Here is a 14,987-nt window from a genome sequence, read left to right as displayed (position 1 = left end):
TGCCCGCCTTAGTTCCGCTTTGCGTTTCGCGTGTTTGTAGGATTATTAAGCGAGCTCCCTCTCCCTGTCAAAAGCGTACCAGGTGAGGGTAAATTCCATTGCTTTCGTAAGTTCTAGTCACTTTGGTTTGAAATAGGAAGCGGGAGGTAAAAGGCGAGCAGGTGAGGAGCGTTCTAACGGGCCCGAAGACCCTAATTTCGAAACGTGGGTAATGCAAGGGCAACGTCTCGGTTGCCACAACAGGTGTGCTAACTGAAGTGGTCCGTCACATCCCTCATTCTCATTCACTTACTGAGACCCTTGCTAAGCTCTGTTCTGGTGCTTGGGCTGTTCCATTCAGTGAGCATTCTGGACGGGAGGGTAGTATTGGAACAGACTTATTTAGAAAAAGATATAGCGTATTATTGGTAAGTGCTATGGGAAAAGATAATCGGGCAGGTACTAAAGTGAAGGCAGTTTTAAGGAGAGTTATAAGGCCAATAGGAACTGACTTCTGAGCAGAGACTTGAACTCGAGGAAAATAAGCGGCCAGACGTCTGGGTGTAAGGGCTCCAGACAAAGAGAGCACCCAGCGTCTGGACCCCAAGGCGGAAATGTACGCGACTTGTTGGAGGACTTGCAGGGAGTGAAGAAGAAGTGCACAGGGGAAGTAGGAGGTTGATAGGTTCTCATCATTTCCATCACTAGACTTTTATTACTTGGGGGGGGGGTGCTGTTCCAGACTTTTTTCTTAAATATGGGGTAGAAATGAGCATGTGTGAGTTAAGAGAGGAAAACGAACTTAATTTTCTCTTTTGGGAATAGAGACACGTTTTCTAACTTCTCTTGGTGAGACTGAGAAATTGAACAATAGTACTTCCTGAAACTCACATCAAGAAGGAAAATGGTAAGTCTGATTCAATTCTTGTTGTCTTTCATTATAGATAATTTTTAGAAATTCAGTCAAGGAAAATAAAACTGGTATGATGGCTAAACAAAACCCGAAGCAAAATTACTTTTAAATTCTTTAGTGGAAATAAATAAATAATAAATAAATTAATTAATTAATTAAATTAAATAAAAAATAAATTCTTCAGTGGTTTCACTTCAAATACACAGAATTTTACTTTTTTAAAGAAAAAGATTTATTACAGCATATAGATGGAAAGGAGTTACAGAGTATACCCAGGTGTGATAATTTTGATTGGATCCTTTTGTTCTGGATCTAAGGTAGGCAACTAGAGCTTGAAATAGAAGAAAAGCAATGAGAATACTATACCCTGTTTCCTCCCACCCTACCCCAACTCACACACTCTTGGCCCTTGTCAGCTTGACCATATTCCGACTGCTAGATTCTGATGTGGGAAACAGAGGCAGAAGACAAATTATTAAATTTTCTTACTACCTACAGCCCATTGACAAGTCCTTGAAACAGGCAGTGACGCTCCTCTAGGGACTTAACTGCCTCAATGTCAATACTTTGCTAAGGGCAAGAGGCAGTCTTACCCCAACTCCCACGATGCTGTAAATCTACTTTAACATATAAAAATTCCTTTAGGAATTTCCTTATCTCGGGGCACCCGGGTGGCTCAGACAGTTGAGTGTCTGCCTTCGGCTCAGGTCATGCTCTTAGGGTCCTGGGATTGAGCCCCCACATCGGGCTCCCTGCTCAGCGGGGAACCTGCTTCTTCCTCTAACTCTCCCCCTGCTTGTGCTTTCTCAAATAAATAAAATCTTAAAAAAAAAAAAAAAAGAAATTCCCTTGTCTCCCCCAAGATACCTGTTGGCAATCATCCCCCAAGCATATGGCCCACTGATATATATCTGAATGATCTTTGCCCAACAATAGCTATCACCCCACCACCACCAAGGTCCTGGAAACCTTGCTTCCAGAATTCCTTAGAGATTTATGCTCTCCCTACACCCCTCCCAACTTGAGAGTATATAATGGGCCACTCGCCGTGACCCCAGTGCAGCTCTTTCTGCCCATGAGTCCTGTCCCCAAGCTTTAATAAAATCACCTTTTTGCACCAAAGGCATCTCAAGAATTCTTTCTTGGCTGTCAGTTTCCAACCCTAAAGTCTTTTCCTACGTCAGATACTACTGGAAGAGGAGAAATGAAAAAGGAAGCCTCAGAATAACCCCTGACCCCACAATGGGATAACAAAAGGAATATGCAAGTTACTCAGAGAACATCAGAGAAACAAAAAGCAAGCAAGGAATAATATGATTACCTCTGCACATTTACGATTGTTGTCTTCAGTGAAGAATCGTTTTTAACACTCAAATTACATAGGGAAATAAATGGTGGAGACTCTGTTTTGAAAAGTCATTTTCTTACTATTTTTCAATATATATTAATGGTGTTGGTGAATTGCCATTTAAATCAGTAATACTAATATAACCATTGTTTTCATTTTTATTGATGACAAATTCACACTTAAAATAAGTATTTCCATCACAGTATATTTACTGTTAAAAATTTTTTTTAAAGATTTTATGTATTTATTCATGAGAGACACAAAAAGAGAGAGAGGCAGAGACACAGGCAGAGGGAGATGCAGGCTCCATGCAGGGAACCTAACGTGGGACTCGATCCCGGGTCTCCAGGATCACACCCTGAGCTGCAGGCAGCACTAAACCGCTGCACCACCGGGGCTGCCCTACTGTTAAATTTTTATGATAGGTACCATTTTACATTAACATTTATATTTAAAAAAAAATTATATTTATTTTCTGGAGTTTTTTTCTACTGTTGAAATAAATTTTGAAGAAGTACACATTACTCTCGTGTGTGTAGTCATACCATCTCTGAAATGGTATTTCTTTCTGTGTTTTAATTCAGGCTGTCATCTTTAATCTAGTTTGAGAATAATATAGCACATAAAGTCACAAAGAAATCTAATTTGTTCTATTTTTTTTTCTCTTTTTTAGTCAGTGACACTGCATACAGATGTAGGTGATATTAAAATTGAAGTATTCTGTGAGAGAACACCCAAAACTTGTGAGGTGAGTACCATTATGTCCATATAAAAAATGAGTTAATGGGCAGCCCCGGTGGCTTGGTGGTTTGGCCCCGCCTTCAGCCCAGGACATGATCCTGGAGACCCAGGATTGAGTCCCACATCAGGCTCTCTGCATGAAGCCTGCTTCTCCCTCTGCCTCTGTCTCTCATGAATAAATAAATAAAATCTTAAAAAAAAAAAAAAAAGAGTTAATGCAGCAGGATAACCATTTTGGAATTAAATCATCTAACCAAAAAAAATAATAAAAGCTTATATATAAAACCATTGTCAAGAAAAACTAGCCATCATAATTTCTGGCCTAATTTCCACTTACCTTTGATATTAAAGGTGGATCAAAGAAAGAGCAGATAATTTTTCTCTAAACATAGAGGGGTTGGGGGGTACCTGTGTGACTCAGTGGTTGAGCGCCTACCTTTGGCTCAGGTCATGATCTTGGGGTCCTGGGATAGAGTCCCTTATCGGGCTCCCGACAGGGAACCTGCTTCTCCCTCTGCCTAATGTCTCTGCCTGTCTCTGTGTCTCTCATGAATAAATAAAATCTTTAAAAATATATATATGTATAAGTGTATTTTTGCTATATCATTTCCCAATCATTACTTTCTCTCTTTTCAGAATTTCTTGGCTCTTTGTGCCAGTAATTACTACAATGGCTGTATATTTCATAGAAATATCAAGGGTTTCATGGTTCAAACAGGAGATCCGACAGGTAAGTTAATTCTATTAATATCTAGAGAATTGGGTATATAGTATGAAAAAGAGGGTAGACAAAGAACAGAAAAATATAATGTAACATTGTATGTCAACTATACTCAAATTAAAAATATTTTTTGGAATACCTATGTGACTCAGTTTAAGCATCTGACTCTTGATTTCAGCCCAGGTCTTGATCTCAAGCTGGTGAGTTCAAGCACCACTGGGCCTAGAACCTACTTAGAAAAAATATATATATGTGAAATTTTAATTTTTAATAAATAAAATTAATTTTTATAAAATAAAACAAAGATATAAGCACATAGAGTTTTTATAACCTGGCTACTTTACCACAACAATAAATTTTTAGGGCAGCCCAGGTGGCTCAGCAGTTTAGCACCACCTTCAGCCCAGGGCCTGATCCTGGAGACCCGGGATTGAGTCCCATGTCGGACTCCCTGCATTGGAGCCTGCTTTTCCCTCTGTGTCTCTGCTTCTCTCTCTGTGTGTCTCTCATGAATAAATAAATTAAATCTTAAAAAAGGGGGGGGGGCAGCCCCGGTGGCGCAGCGGTTTAGCGCCACCTGCAGCCCAGGGCGTGATCCTGGAGACCCTGGATCGAGTCCCACGTCAGGCTCTCTGTATGATGCCTGCTTCTTTCTCTGCCTCTATCTCTCTGTCTCTATGAATAAATAAATAAAATCTTTTAAAAAAAAATTTAAGTAGAAGTTACTGGCATCTAGTTTTATTTATTTATTTATTGCATCTAGTTTTATTTTTTTTACTTTTTTATTTATGATAGTCACACACACACACACACACACACACACACACAGAGAGAGAGAGAGAAAGAGGCAGAGACATAGGCAGAGGGAGAAGCAGGCTCCATGCACCAGGAGCCTGACGTGGGATTGGATCCCGGGTCTCCAAGATCGTGCCCTGGGCCAAAGGCAGGCGCCAAACCGCTGCGCCACCCAGGGATCCCTGCATCTAGTTTTAAAATAAAATATGAACGGGGTGCCTAGCGGCTCAGTCAATTGAGTGTTGGACTCTTGGTTTCAGCTTGACTCGTTATCTCAAGGTTGTGAGATTAAGCCCTGCATCGGACCTTACATTGAGCAGAGTCTGCATGGGGTTCTTTCTTTGTACTCCTCTCATTTCATGTGTTTGCACTCTCTTTAAAATAAATAAAACAAAATATGAACAATACTGATAGGGGATTTTTTTTTTTGTAGAGACACTTTATTTTTCTGCTCTGTAAAGTGGAATTTTGAGAAGAGAGGACATTTCAAATTTAAAGAGTTACAAAATAGCCCTTATGTTTTAGAAAATGAAACTTTTTCAACATTAGATACTTCCCTTTTTTTTTTTAATTAGATACTTTTTTTATTTGTCTCATAATATAGGTACTGGAAGAGGAGGTAACAGTATCTGGGGCAAGAAATTTGAGGATGAATATAGTGAATATCTTAAGGTATATCTCGAGCGCTTCAAAATCTATCTTCTCATGCCTTGTTTACACTTGAAAACTTTAATACATATGTTGTAGTAATACAAGGTAATGTCATTAGTATACAAACATGCTTTTTTTGTAGTTTTAGTACACTTAATAAATGTCAGGGAGAAAATATAAATATAAATGACATTTCTTACCTAAAATATATTCTGAAATCTCGCAATCACATGGATCTTGACATTAAGTGAGCTTTTCTTTGGGTCCAGCCTGAAATGTTTATTAATCAGAAATGTACCAAAAGGGCTTAATGTCTCACTATAAAATTTATGTTGAATGACATGAATCACTAGCCTTTTTTGAGGATAGGCAAGAAAGACCATGAGACCTCCTGGTTGCAATACTGCACATGGTAAATATCCAATTTTTATTATCATCTGTTAGATGTTTGAATATACCTGTGTTAACTTAATTTCTGTGGTAAATCCCAGCTAGGTTAAAGAGAAGTGCATAGCATAGTAAAATCAGAGATTTTTGTTTCCTTTTTTTTTTATTTTCATATTTTTTCTCTATTTTTCAAACTTTCTAAAGACCATTTTTTCAAATTTCCTATTTTTAAAAGATTTTATTTTTTTAAAAAAAATAAATATATATATTTTTAAGATTTTATTTTTAATCTCTATACCTAAATGGGGCTCAAACTTACAATCTCAGAATCAAGAATTGCCTGCTCCGCCAACTGAGCCAGGCACTCCAAGAACCTTTGTTTTTAAATAAAAAACTAACACATGCCTATTTTAAAAAATTTTTTAATTAAAATTTAAAATTAAATCATTTCTTCTTCCCAGAGATGACATCTACTGACAATTGTCATGTGATCTTTTAAACTTTGTATCTGCATAGAATGATAACTTTAGAAATTTAAAAAAAAGAGATAAATTCTCCTCAATTAGAACATGTAATATTTTTTTTCTTTTTTTTTGGGGGGGGGCAAGTGCACAGCAAGGGGAGCTGCGGAGCAAGGAGAAACAGGCTCCCCGCATGACCTGAGCCGAGGGCAGACTCTTAACCAACAGAGCCACCCAGGTGCCCCTAAAATATGTGATTTGGTACATCGTATTTCAGTCACATTAAGATATATCCAAGAGGGATACCTGGGTGACTCAGTGGTTGAGCATCTGCCTTTGGTTCAGGTCATCATCCCGGGGTCCTAGGATCAAGCTTTGCATCAGGCTCCCTACAGGGAGCTTCCTTCTGCCTCTGCCTTATACCTCTGCGTCTTTGTGTCTCTCATGAATAAATAAAATCTTTAAAAATATATATATATATCCAAGAAAATTCTGAAAATTCATTGCAGTGTTTAAGTCTGGATGATGGGACTAGGAGTAATTTATTTTTTTCTTTTTGTTTTCCTTCATGCGGAAAGATTACTTTTGTTATAGGAGTTGGGGCTGGGAGGTGATAAATTGTTTATAAGTCATCCTTTTCCAGAATTATAAACAAAGCAACTTTAGGCATTAATTAATAACTGCTTCAGTAACACTAATTCACCATCCTATACCAGTGATTTTCAACACTGGCTATTATAGACTCACCTGTGGAGTTTTAAAAATAGGAAATATTAAGGCCTTATACCCCTTAATATAGAAAAAAAGAATAAAACTGATTAGGACCTAGATTATATTTTAAGGTTCTCTAGTGATTCCTAAAGTCTTAAGAACTATCATCTTTATATACCAGAGTTGGGTGTGTATTGAATATTCACATACTCTGACCCAGCAATTCCATTCCCAAATGTTTACCTTATAGAAACTCTTGTACATATGCATTAAGAATCAGTACAGGAGTGGTCCTAGAGTGCTATTTTAATAGCAAAATCTAAAAACAACCCAAATATCCATTGATCATAAAATGGACAAATAGAGTATATTCAGTGGTTGAATATTATCCAGCAATAAAAAAATCATAACTGGACGCCTGGGTGGCTCAGCGGTTGAGCACCACCCTTCAGCCCAGGGTGTGATCCTGGAGTCCCAGGATCGAGTCCCACATGGGGCTCTCTGCATGGGGCCTGCTTCTCCCTCCGCCTACGTCTCTGCCTCTCTCTGTCTCCATGAATAAATAAATAAAATCTTTAAAAAAAAAATCACAATTACTGCTACACATTTATGTGTAAGTCTTAGAAACATAATGATGGTATAAAAAGCATTTGCCAGAAGACTACAAATAGTATGATACTATTTTAGAGAGCTCAGAAACAACCGGAAGAGAGCAATCTTGTTTAGGCATGTATAAAGATAGTAGAATGGTGGTTTTTTTCCTTGGGAGAGGTTGAGGTAAGAGATGACGAGTACATAGGCATATGCAATAGTTTGGTAAGTTGGAATTCTTTTTTTTTTTTTTTTTTAAGATTTTATTTATTCATGAGAGACACAGAGAGAGCAAGAGGCAGAGACACAGGCAGAGGGAGAAGCAGGCTCCATGCAGGGAGCCTGATGCAGGACTCCATCCCGGAACTCCAGAATCATGTCCTGGGCCGAAGGCAGACGCTAAACTGCTGAGCCACCCAGAGATCCCAAGTAAGAATTCTTAAATCTTAGAAATAGGTTAATGAGTATTTTATTAAGCTATAAGTTAAATGTAACATTTGAGTCACCTTTTGAGAAGAAAATAAAGCTTTAATATCTTGATGTAGCTAGATTTCTATTGCTTTCTCATTAGTGTCTGCTGATAAATAGCTTAAGAGAGAGTAATCACTAGTTATTTATGATATATTTTATATTGCAGCGCCTCCTTATAGCACAGTTTTGTCATGTCTTCAATCTTCTCAGTAATGTCCTTATAATTCTTATATACAGTCCCTTGTATAACAAATAGTATCATGAGTATTAGAGCAATAGGAGACCTTCCCTTAGATCATCCAGTCCTGGGTTATGAGCTGCCTGCCCTTGGGTGGAAGATCCACAGATACATTCTCTGTGGCCGTGGTCTAAAAAATGTTTTAGTACTATTTAGGCAAGAGATATATCATTCCTTTTGCCAGACTCCATCACTCCTACATTCTGTCCAAATAACCCATTTATTATCTGCTGACCTAGGTGAGCATTTGAATTATGGATAAAACCCCTGAACTAGTCCAACCTCCCTCCCTTGTTTTACAGATAAAGCAACTAGCCAGAGGCCAGTGTATGTGTGAAGAGATTATGGGGATTTTGGTTTTGTTCTCTTCCTGATTGTTTCATGCCAGCACACTGTTCCCTAATATGATGTAAAGACTTCTCTTATGCCTTGGTTTTGCTAAAAATATCTGTGGCTGTACTCCTCCAAAGTGAAAATGCAATTAACCGGGGCATAGGATTTGATATGTACACAATTCACATACAAGTGTTAGAAATACAGATCATACAGAAACTGAACATTTGGATTAGCCTTAATAGCAGCTAATTAAATGTTTTCTTGGTCCCTTAAAAAGTACAGATTTTGTCTCAGTCCTATATTTGGAATATTTACATAGAAACACAATTAAGGGCAGCCCGGGTGGCTCAGCAGTTTAGCACCACCTTCAGCCCAGGGCGTGATCCTGGAGACCTGGGATCGAGTCCCACGTCAGGCTCCCTGCATGGAGCCTGCTTCTCCCTCTGCCTGTGTCTCTGTCTCTCTCTCTGTGTCTCTCATGAATAAATAAATAAAATAAAAAAAAAAAAACCACACACACACACAATTAAATATTTTGGCCTGTCTTTCACAGCACAATGTTAGGGGTGTTGTATCAATGGCTAATAATGGCCCAAACACCAATGGATCTCAGTTCTTCATCACCTATGGCAAGCAGCCACATTTGGACATGAAATATACAGTATTTGGAAAGTGAGTATTTTGGTTATAGTTTTCTTTGGAATTTCAATGCAAGGGCTGCATATGAGAGACTATGATAGCATAATATTGAAAGAGCAGTATGAAAGTTAAATACACCTGGTAAGCCCACCACTTACCAGCACTGTGACCTTGGGAACGTATAACCTCTTCGAGCCTTAATTTCTTTACTTCGTAAAATAGGAGCAAATACTTTTTTCCCCTTTTTTTGGACTGTTATGCAAATTAACAGTAATGTATTTTTTATGAATAACATTTTGCAGGAATGAACAGATCTGAAAAATAGGGGCCTTAACAAGATGGGCTAAGACGGTGGTTCCCTTCTGTCACCAGTGTTCTAGGCGCCTCTTTCTCCTCAACCACCTTTCTCTTCCATCCTCATGCTCACCTCATGGTCATAATATGGGCAGCATAGCTCCAGTCAGAACATGTGTTCCAGGCAGAAAGAAGGAGGAAGGGCAAAAGGGGCTTGCCAGCTGAGTCAGTCCCTTTTTTTTAAGTTTTACTTTATGTTTTTGTGTGTTTTTTTAAGATTTTATTTATTCATGAGAGACAGAGAGAGAGAGGCAGAGACACAGGCAGAGGGAAAAGCAGGCTCCATGCAAGGAGCCCGATGAGGGACTCGATCCCTGGACTCCAGGATCATGCCCTGAGCCGAAGGCAGCCGCTCAATCACTGAGCCACCCAGGCATCCCTATTTATATGTTTGTTTTTGTTTTTGTTTTTGTTTTTAAGTAAGCTCCACAAGTCGGCCCCTTCTTAAATAGCTTTCCTAGAAGACCCAGAACTTAACATTGTGGACTTCATTACCTACAAGGGAAGGTAGGAAATGTTTTTCAGAAACACATTGCCAGTCTTAATAAAATCAAGATTCTATGAGGAAGAAGAAGCCGGGAGACTGGATTCTAGGTAGTTGTTCAGCAGACTGTGCCAGAATATCCACTATTAGCACCATGCCTGGGAATTGCTTTTATAAATCAGCAAAATGTCAACCTGTCAAATGTTCATTCAACAAACATTTACTGTGCTCAATAAACCAAGGCACAGTTGTAGGGTTTCTTTTAACAGTTTGGATGCCAAGTTAGATAAACTAGAAGACTCAGGGTGCCTGGTTGGCTCAGCTGGTTGGGTGTCTGCCTTTGACCCAGGTCGTGGTCCCATGGACCTGGGATTAAGCCCTGAGTCAGGCTCCCTGCTCAACAAGGAGTCTGTTTCTCCACTGCCCTTCGCTTCACTCATGCTCCCTCTCTCTCTCTCAAATAAGTAAAATCTTTTTTAAAAAATGGAAATAAGGCCTGTTTAAAATTTTTTTAAAAATCGAAGACTCAACAACTCTTAGTTTTCATTCTATATAAATGTCTAATTTACAGATTAATAATCAATGAAATTAGTGAAATATTACAGCCTCTAGTAGTAATTGCCTGGATGTAGATAATTCAGGTTCCCTTTCTTTTGTTTTCTCCTTTAACCCAGAATCATTGATCATTAACTACCAGGATTTATATCACTAGATTTGTGACAACTAGAGAGTTAAGAACAAAGATTCTTAACTGTAGGTTTCTTAATTCCTTGAAGTTATGTGTTCTGTGTGTATACACACATACTTTTTTGGAAGATGGCATGTAGCTTTCCATTTGTTCTCAAAGGTGCCCATGTCCCAAACACTTGACTAACTTGACTCAATTCTACATGCCCTTTTTGCTTGAGATCTGTTTCCTATGTCCTCTGTTTCTCTGACCCAAAAGGTGAGGAAGCTTTTGAAACTTAAAATTTAAGGACCATAGTGAGGGGGCACATGGGTGGATCAGTCTGTTAAGCATCTGCCTTTGGCTCAAATCATGATCGCAGGGTCCTAGGATCAAGTCCCATGTCAGGCTCCCTACTTAGCAGGGAGTCTGTTGCTCCCTATGCTTATGCTCTCTTTCTCTCTCTCAAATAAATAAATCAAATCTTAAAAAAATACTTGGTACATTTGGGAGTAAATTCAAAAGGTTGGTAGAAATGCAAAATAAAATGTAAATCTGTTATCTTTGTAAGTTATGCTGTAAGTCTTGGAAATTGATTAGAGTTGCACTAAGAGATATAACCTAAAGCCACCTGGGGCATCTCAGTGGCTCAGTCCATAGTGTGTGACTCTTGATTTCACTCAGATCATGATCTCAGGGTCCTGGGTTTGAGCCCCACATCAGATGCCCTGCTCAGCAAGGAGTCTGCTCAAGATCCTCTCTCCCTTTCCTCTTCCCCCCTCCCCATTTGTGTGTTCTCTCTTTCTCTCACTTGCTGTCTCCAAAATAAATAAATATATAAATAAATCCACCTTTCCTTAACAAATGTTTTAGACCACTTGCCAGAAGGATAGCTCTCTATATTTTCTTATATTTGTGGTAACGTGGAAATACGCTTCCTGGAAATGGGCTTAAGTTCCCATCTTTCCTTCTTTTATTATTAGTGCTTTTTGTTGTTGCCCAGATGCAAAAAGTAAAAACACCATATTTAAATAAAGTGCAAAATGGCCATAACAGTGTCACCATTACATACTTTCTCTGAGTATTTCCTCTAGTAAAGAAAATCTTATGACTGGTTATATTAGACCCATTTGTAGCTATGCTGTGGGAATACTTTGGTGGTAATATTCCTAGTCACTGCTATTGTCTAAAGGCCATAATAATGAATTTTTGTTTCTGAATTTTGGCTTATATCCATGGTAGAAAAACAAATCAGTATTTTATTGCATATTCAACTAGGGAGTGCAAAGAACTATGAGACATGGTTCTTTTTTCTTAATTAAGGAAACTAATTGCTATAAGTATTTGGATATTATGTTTCAATCTATGGAAATTTTCAAACATTTATATTTCTCTTTCAGGGTAATAGATGGTCTAGAAACTCTAGATGAATTGGAGAAGTTACCAGTAAATGAGAAGACCTACCGGCCTCTTAATGATGTACACATTAAGGACATAACTATTCATGCCAATCCATTTGCACAATAGCTATAATAGACCTGGAAAAATATTTGGCAGACTATTTAAGGAACACACCTATTGTAGTTTACCCAGTTTTAATTATGTCAAAAGATTACATCATCCTTCTGCTTGTTTATAGCTAAGATCTTATTTAAGTTTAATTTTCTAAAAACTCTTCTAATTTTTGGTTACATACAAGCATTCATTTTTTTTTTTTTAAGATTTTATTTATTTATTCATGAAAGGCAGAGACACAGACAGAAGGAGAAGCAGGCTCCATGCAGGGAGCCCGACGTGGGACTGGATCCCAGGACTCCAGGATCATGCCCTGGGCAGAAGGTGGAGCTAAACCGTTGAGCCACCCCAGCTGCCCACAAACATTCATTTTTAAATGCTGAGCCTCAAATCCTGGCATACTTTTTTTTTTTTTAAGATTTTATTTATTTATTTATTCATGAGACAGAGAGAGAGAGAGAGAGGCAGAGACACAGGCAGAGGGAGAAGCAGGCTCCATGCAGGGAGCCCGACGTGGGACTCGATCCCAGGTCTCCAGGATCAGGCCCCAGGCTGAAGGCGGCGCTAAACTGCTGAGCCACCTGGGCTGCCCAAATCCTGGCATTTTTGAGCACTATACATATTCCTGCCATATCTAGTCCACGTCCTAGAGGTAGTCTTTTCCATTAATTATTCACTTTGAGCAGTTAGAGTAAGGACAAGATAGAGATGATCTAGAAAAGCCAGCCAGCCAATCCCTTTGCTATTTTCTGTGGTCTTTAGATTACAGTAAAGGCTCAGAGAAGTCCTAGAGTACAGTAAGCACTCAATTTCCCAATTCCTTTGTCCATGGAACTTTTTTAAAGCGTATCATATACAGTATTGTAGGACAGAATTCTACAGGTGAGCTGTTTGAAAAATGCAACTAATTGGCTAAGAGCACCAGTTGTAGAGTCCTGGATTGTGTTTGAATCACAGCTCTACCTCCTACTAGTAACTTTAGGCAGTTTACCATCTCCCAGATTTTCTTATCCCTAAAGACTCCTCCCCTTCATAAGACTATTGTGAGGACTAATGAAACAATGTAAAGCTTCTGGCATCTGATAAGTGTTCTGTAGTGAGTAAACAGAAGCTGTTCTCTTAATATTTATCTCCACCATAAGGCTCTCACCTAATCAGGCCTCATCATTTATCAGGCTATATCATTGATCTCATCAAAACCGTATTCTTTGATTTGCTTCCATCACCTTGATTAGATTTTGGTATTACTAAAACTGATGTCAAGTATTTCTTGGTTTGTATCATTTCTACAGATAGCTGATCTAGTATTTTCTTTCTTAATTATAATTTGGATGTTAGCTTGTAATATTCTCTTATTACCACCTATACCTTCTATTAAACTGATGTGCCAATTATATTAATGTCTTCACTTTTTGAAAAATAAGCTCTATGCCCAACATAGAGATTGAATTCATGACCCTAAGATTAAGAATTGCATGCTCTACCTACTGAGCCAGTCAGGCACCCCTAATGCCCTCACGTTTTGATTCAGCCTTCTAATTTAGTCATTTAGATTTCTAGACCATATTAAAGCCTCTTTGGGGCCAAAATTTGTTTTGACACTTTCTTATACCTGATTTTTTTTTCTCCCAACTGAATGACATTGTTTTTGTCATTACTCTTAGGAGGCTTTTACTGATTGCCAAGATGTTTTTGTACTGACTGGCATTCTGTCAATTTTAATTCTAAACCCTGCTCTTAAAACAAACAAAACAAAAAAACAATCCTGCTCTTGTTTCTTTACGTGCTACCAATATGGTGGGTTTTTAGTTTTTAGAGCTCATCCTTATAATGTCTGTTTAGTGATAGCCATAAGGATCTTATAGAAAGACTGGCTGCCCATCTTGGGCCTTTGAGAGGCATCATGAGGATCAAGATCCATGACACTGCTTTCCACTCACAGAAGTGGCTGGTTCACACATCACATTAGCAGTTGAGTCTGTTCCATGTATTAACCGGAGGTAAAACACACTTAGCCAAAGGCAGACATTTAACAACAGAGCCACCCTGATGCCCCCAAAATAAAATCTTAAAAATAAAACTACAGTAAGGGGTGCCTGGGTGCCTCAGTTGGTTAGGTGTCTGCCTTCAGCTTGGATGATGATCTCAGGGTCCTGGGATCCAGCCTCCCGTGCGGTTCCTTGCTCAGTGGGAAGTTTGCTTCTCCCTCTATCCCTGCTTGTGCTCTCTGTGAAATTTAAAAAAAAAAAAAAATCTTCAAAAATAAATAAAAATAAAGCTATAATGAAAAAGGGATTAGCTGCAAACATTTTATAAAGCTCCAAATACTAAATTGGTGCAAGAGATATGGCTAGGATAGTATACAGGAGTTCAATTCAAAATCATTAAAGGAAAAAAATTTAAAAAATTTAAAAAATAAATAAAAAAAATCATTAAAGGGAAAAGTTATCCCATAAATTGTGTTAAGATAACCAGTAAATTATATGGAGAAAAATAGCAAAAGAATTTCAACACACATGATGATGCAGCAAAATTCCAGATGGATAAATTGCCTTTAAAAAAAAAAATCTAGGGCAGCCTGGGTGGCTCAGCGGTTTAGCGCTGCCTTCAGCCCAGTGTGTGATCCTGGAGACCCGGGATCAAGTCCCATGTCAGGCTCCCTGCATGGAGCCTGCTTCTCCCTCTGCCTGTGTCTCTGCCTCTCTCTCTGTGTGTGTCTCTCATGAATAAATAAATAAAATCTTTAAAAAAAAAAAAAAAATCTAGGGCAGCCCGGGTGGCTCAGCGGTTTAGTGCCGCCTTTGGCCCAGGGTCTGATCCTAAAGACCTGGGATGGAGTCCCATGTCTGGCTCCTTGTGTGGAGCCTGCTTCTCCCTCTGCCTCTCATGAATAAAAAAATCAAGTTGTGGGCAGGGTTGTTTACACTAAGGTCTCACTTTGGCTGGTAAATGACCATCTTCTACACAATCTCAGTGAGTAATCTC

At 38.6% G+C, this 14,987-nt stretch overlaps 1 protein-coding gene across 4 annotated transcripts; it reads left to right on the top strand.

Moving 5' to 3' along the window:
- Positions 1–2: 2 nt before the first annotated feature.
- PPIL3 (peptidylprolyl isomerase like 3) lies at positions 3–13,396 on the top strand. Of its 4 annotated transcripts, none has more exons than XM_055345148.1 (7): positions 3–82; positions 805–886; positions 2,914–2,988; positions 3,618–3,711; positions 5,102–5,169; positions 7,559–7,727; positions 11,888–12,059. In XM_055345148.1, the coding sequence occupies exons 2-7, from the start codon at positions 884–886 to the stop codon at positions 11,890–11,892; spliced, it is 414 nt and encodes a 137-aa protein (XP_055201123.1). In that variant the 5' UTR covers positions 3–82; positions 805–883; the 3' UTR covers positions 11,893–12,059. The 4 variants fall into 4 exon arrangements, with proteins under 4 accessions (XP_055201123.1, XP_055201122.1, XP_055201124.1 ...); XM_055345147.1 differs by lacking the exon at positions 11,888–12,059 and adding an exon at positions 8,897–8,967; XM_055345146.1 differs by lacking the exon at positions 7,559–7,727 and adding an exon at positions 8,897–9,015 and having other exon boundaries at positions 12–82; positions 807–886; positions 11,888–13,396.
- Positions 13,397–14,987: the final 1,591 nt, after the last annotated feature.

The sequence above is a fragment of the Nyctereutes procyonoides genome, unplaced genomic scaffold (assembly GCF_905146905.1).
Source record: "Nyctereutes procyonoides isolate TBG_1078 unplaced genomic scaffold, NYPRO_anot_genome, whole genome shotgun sequence".
NCBI lineage: Eukaryota > Metazoa > Chordata > Mammalia > Carnivora > Canidae > Nyctereutes > Nyctereutes procyonoides.
Note: the sequence above shows the minus strand (reverse complement) of the source record. Positions and strands in the feature narration are given on the sequence as shown.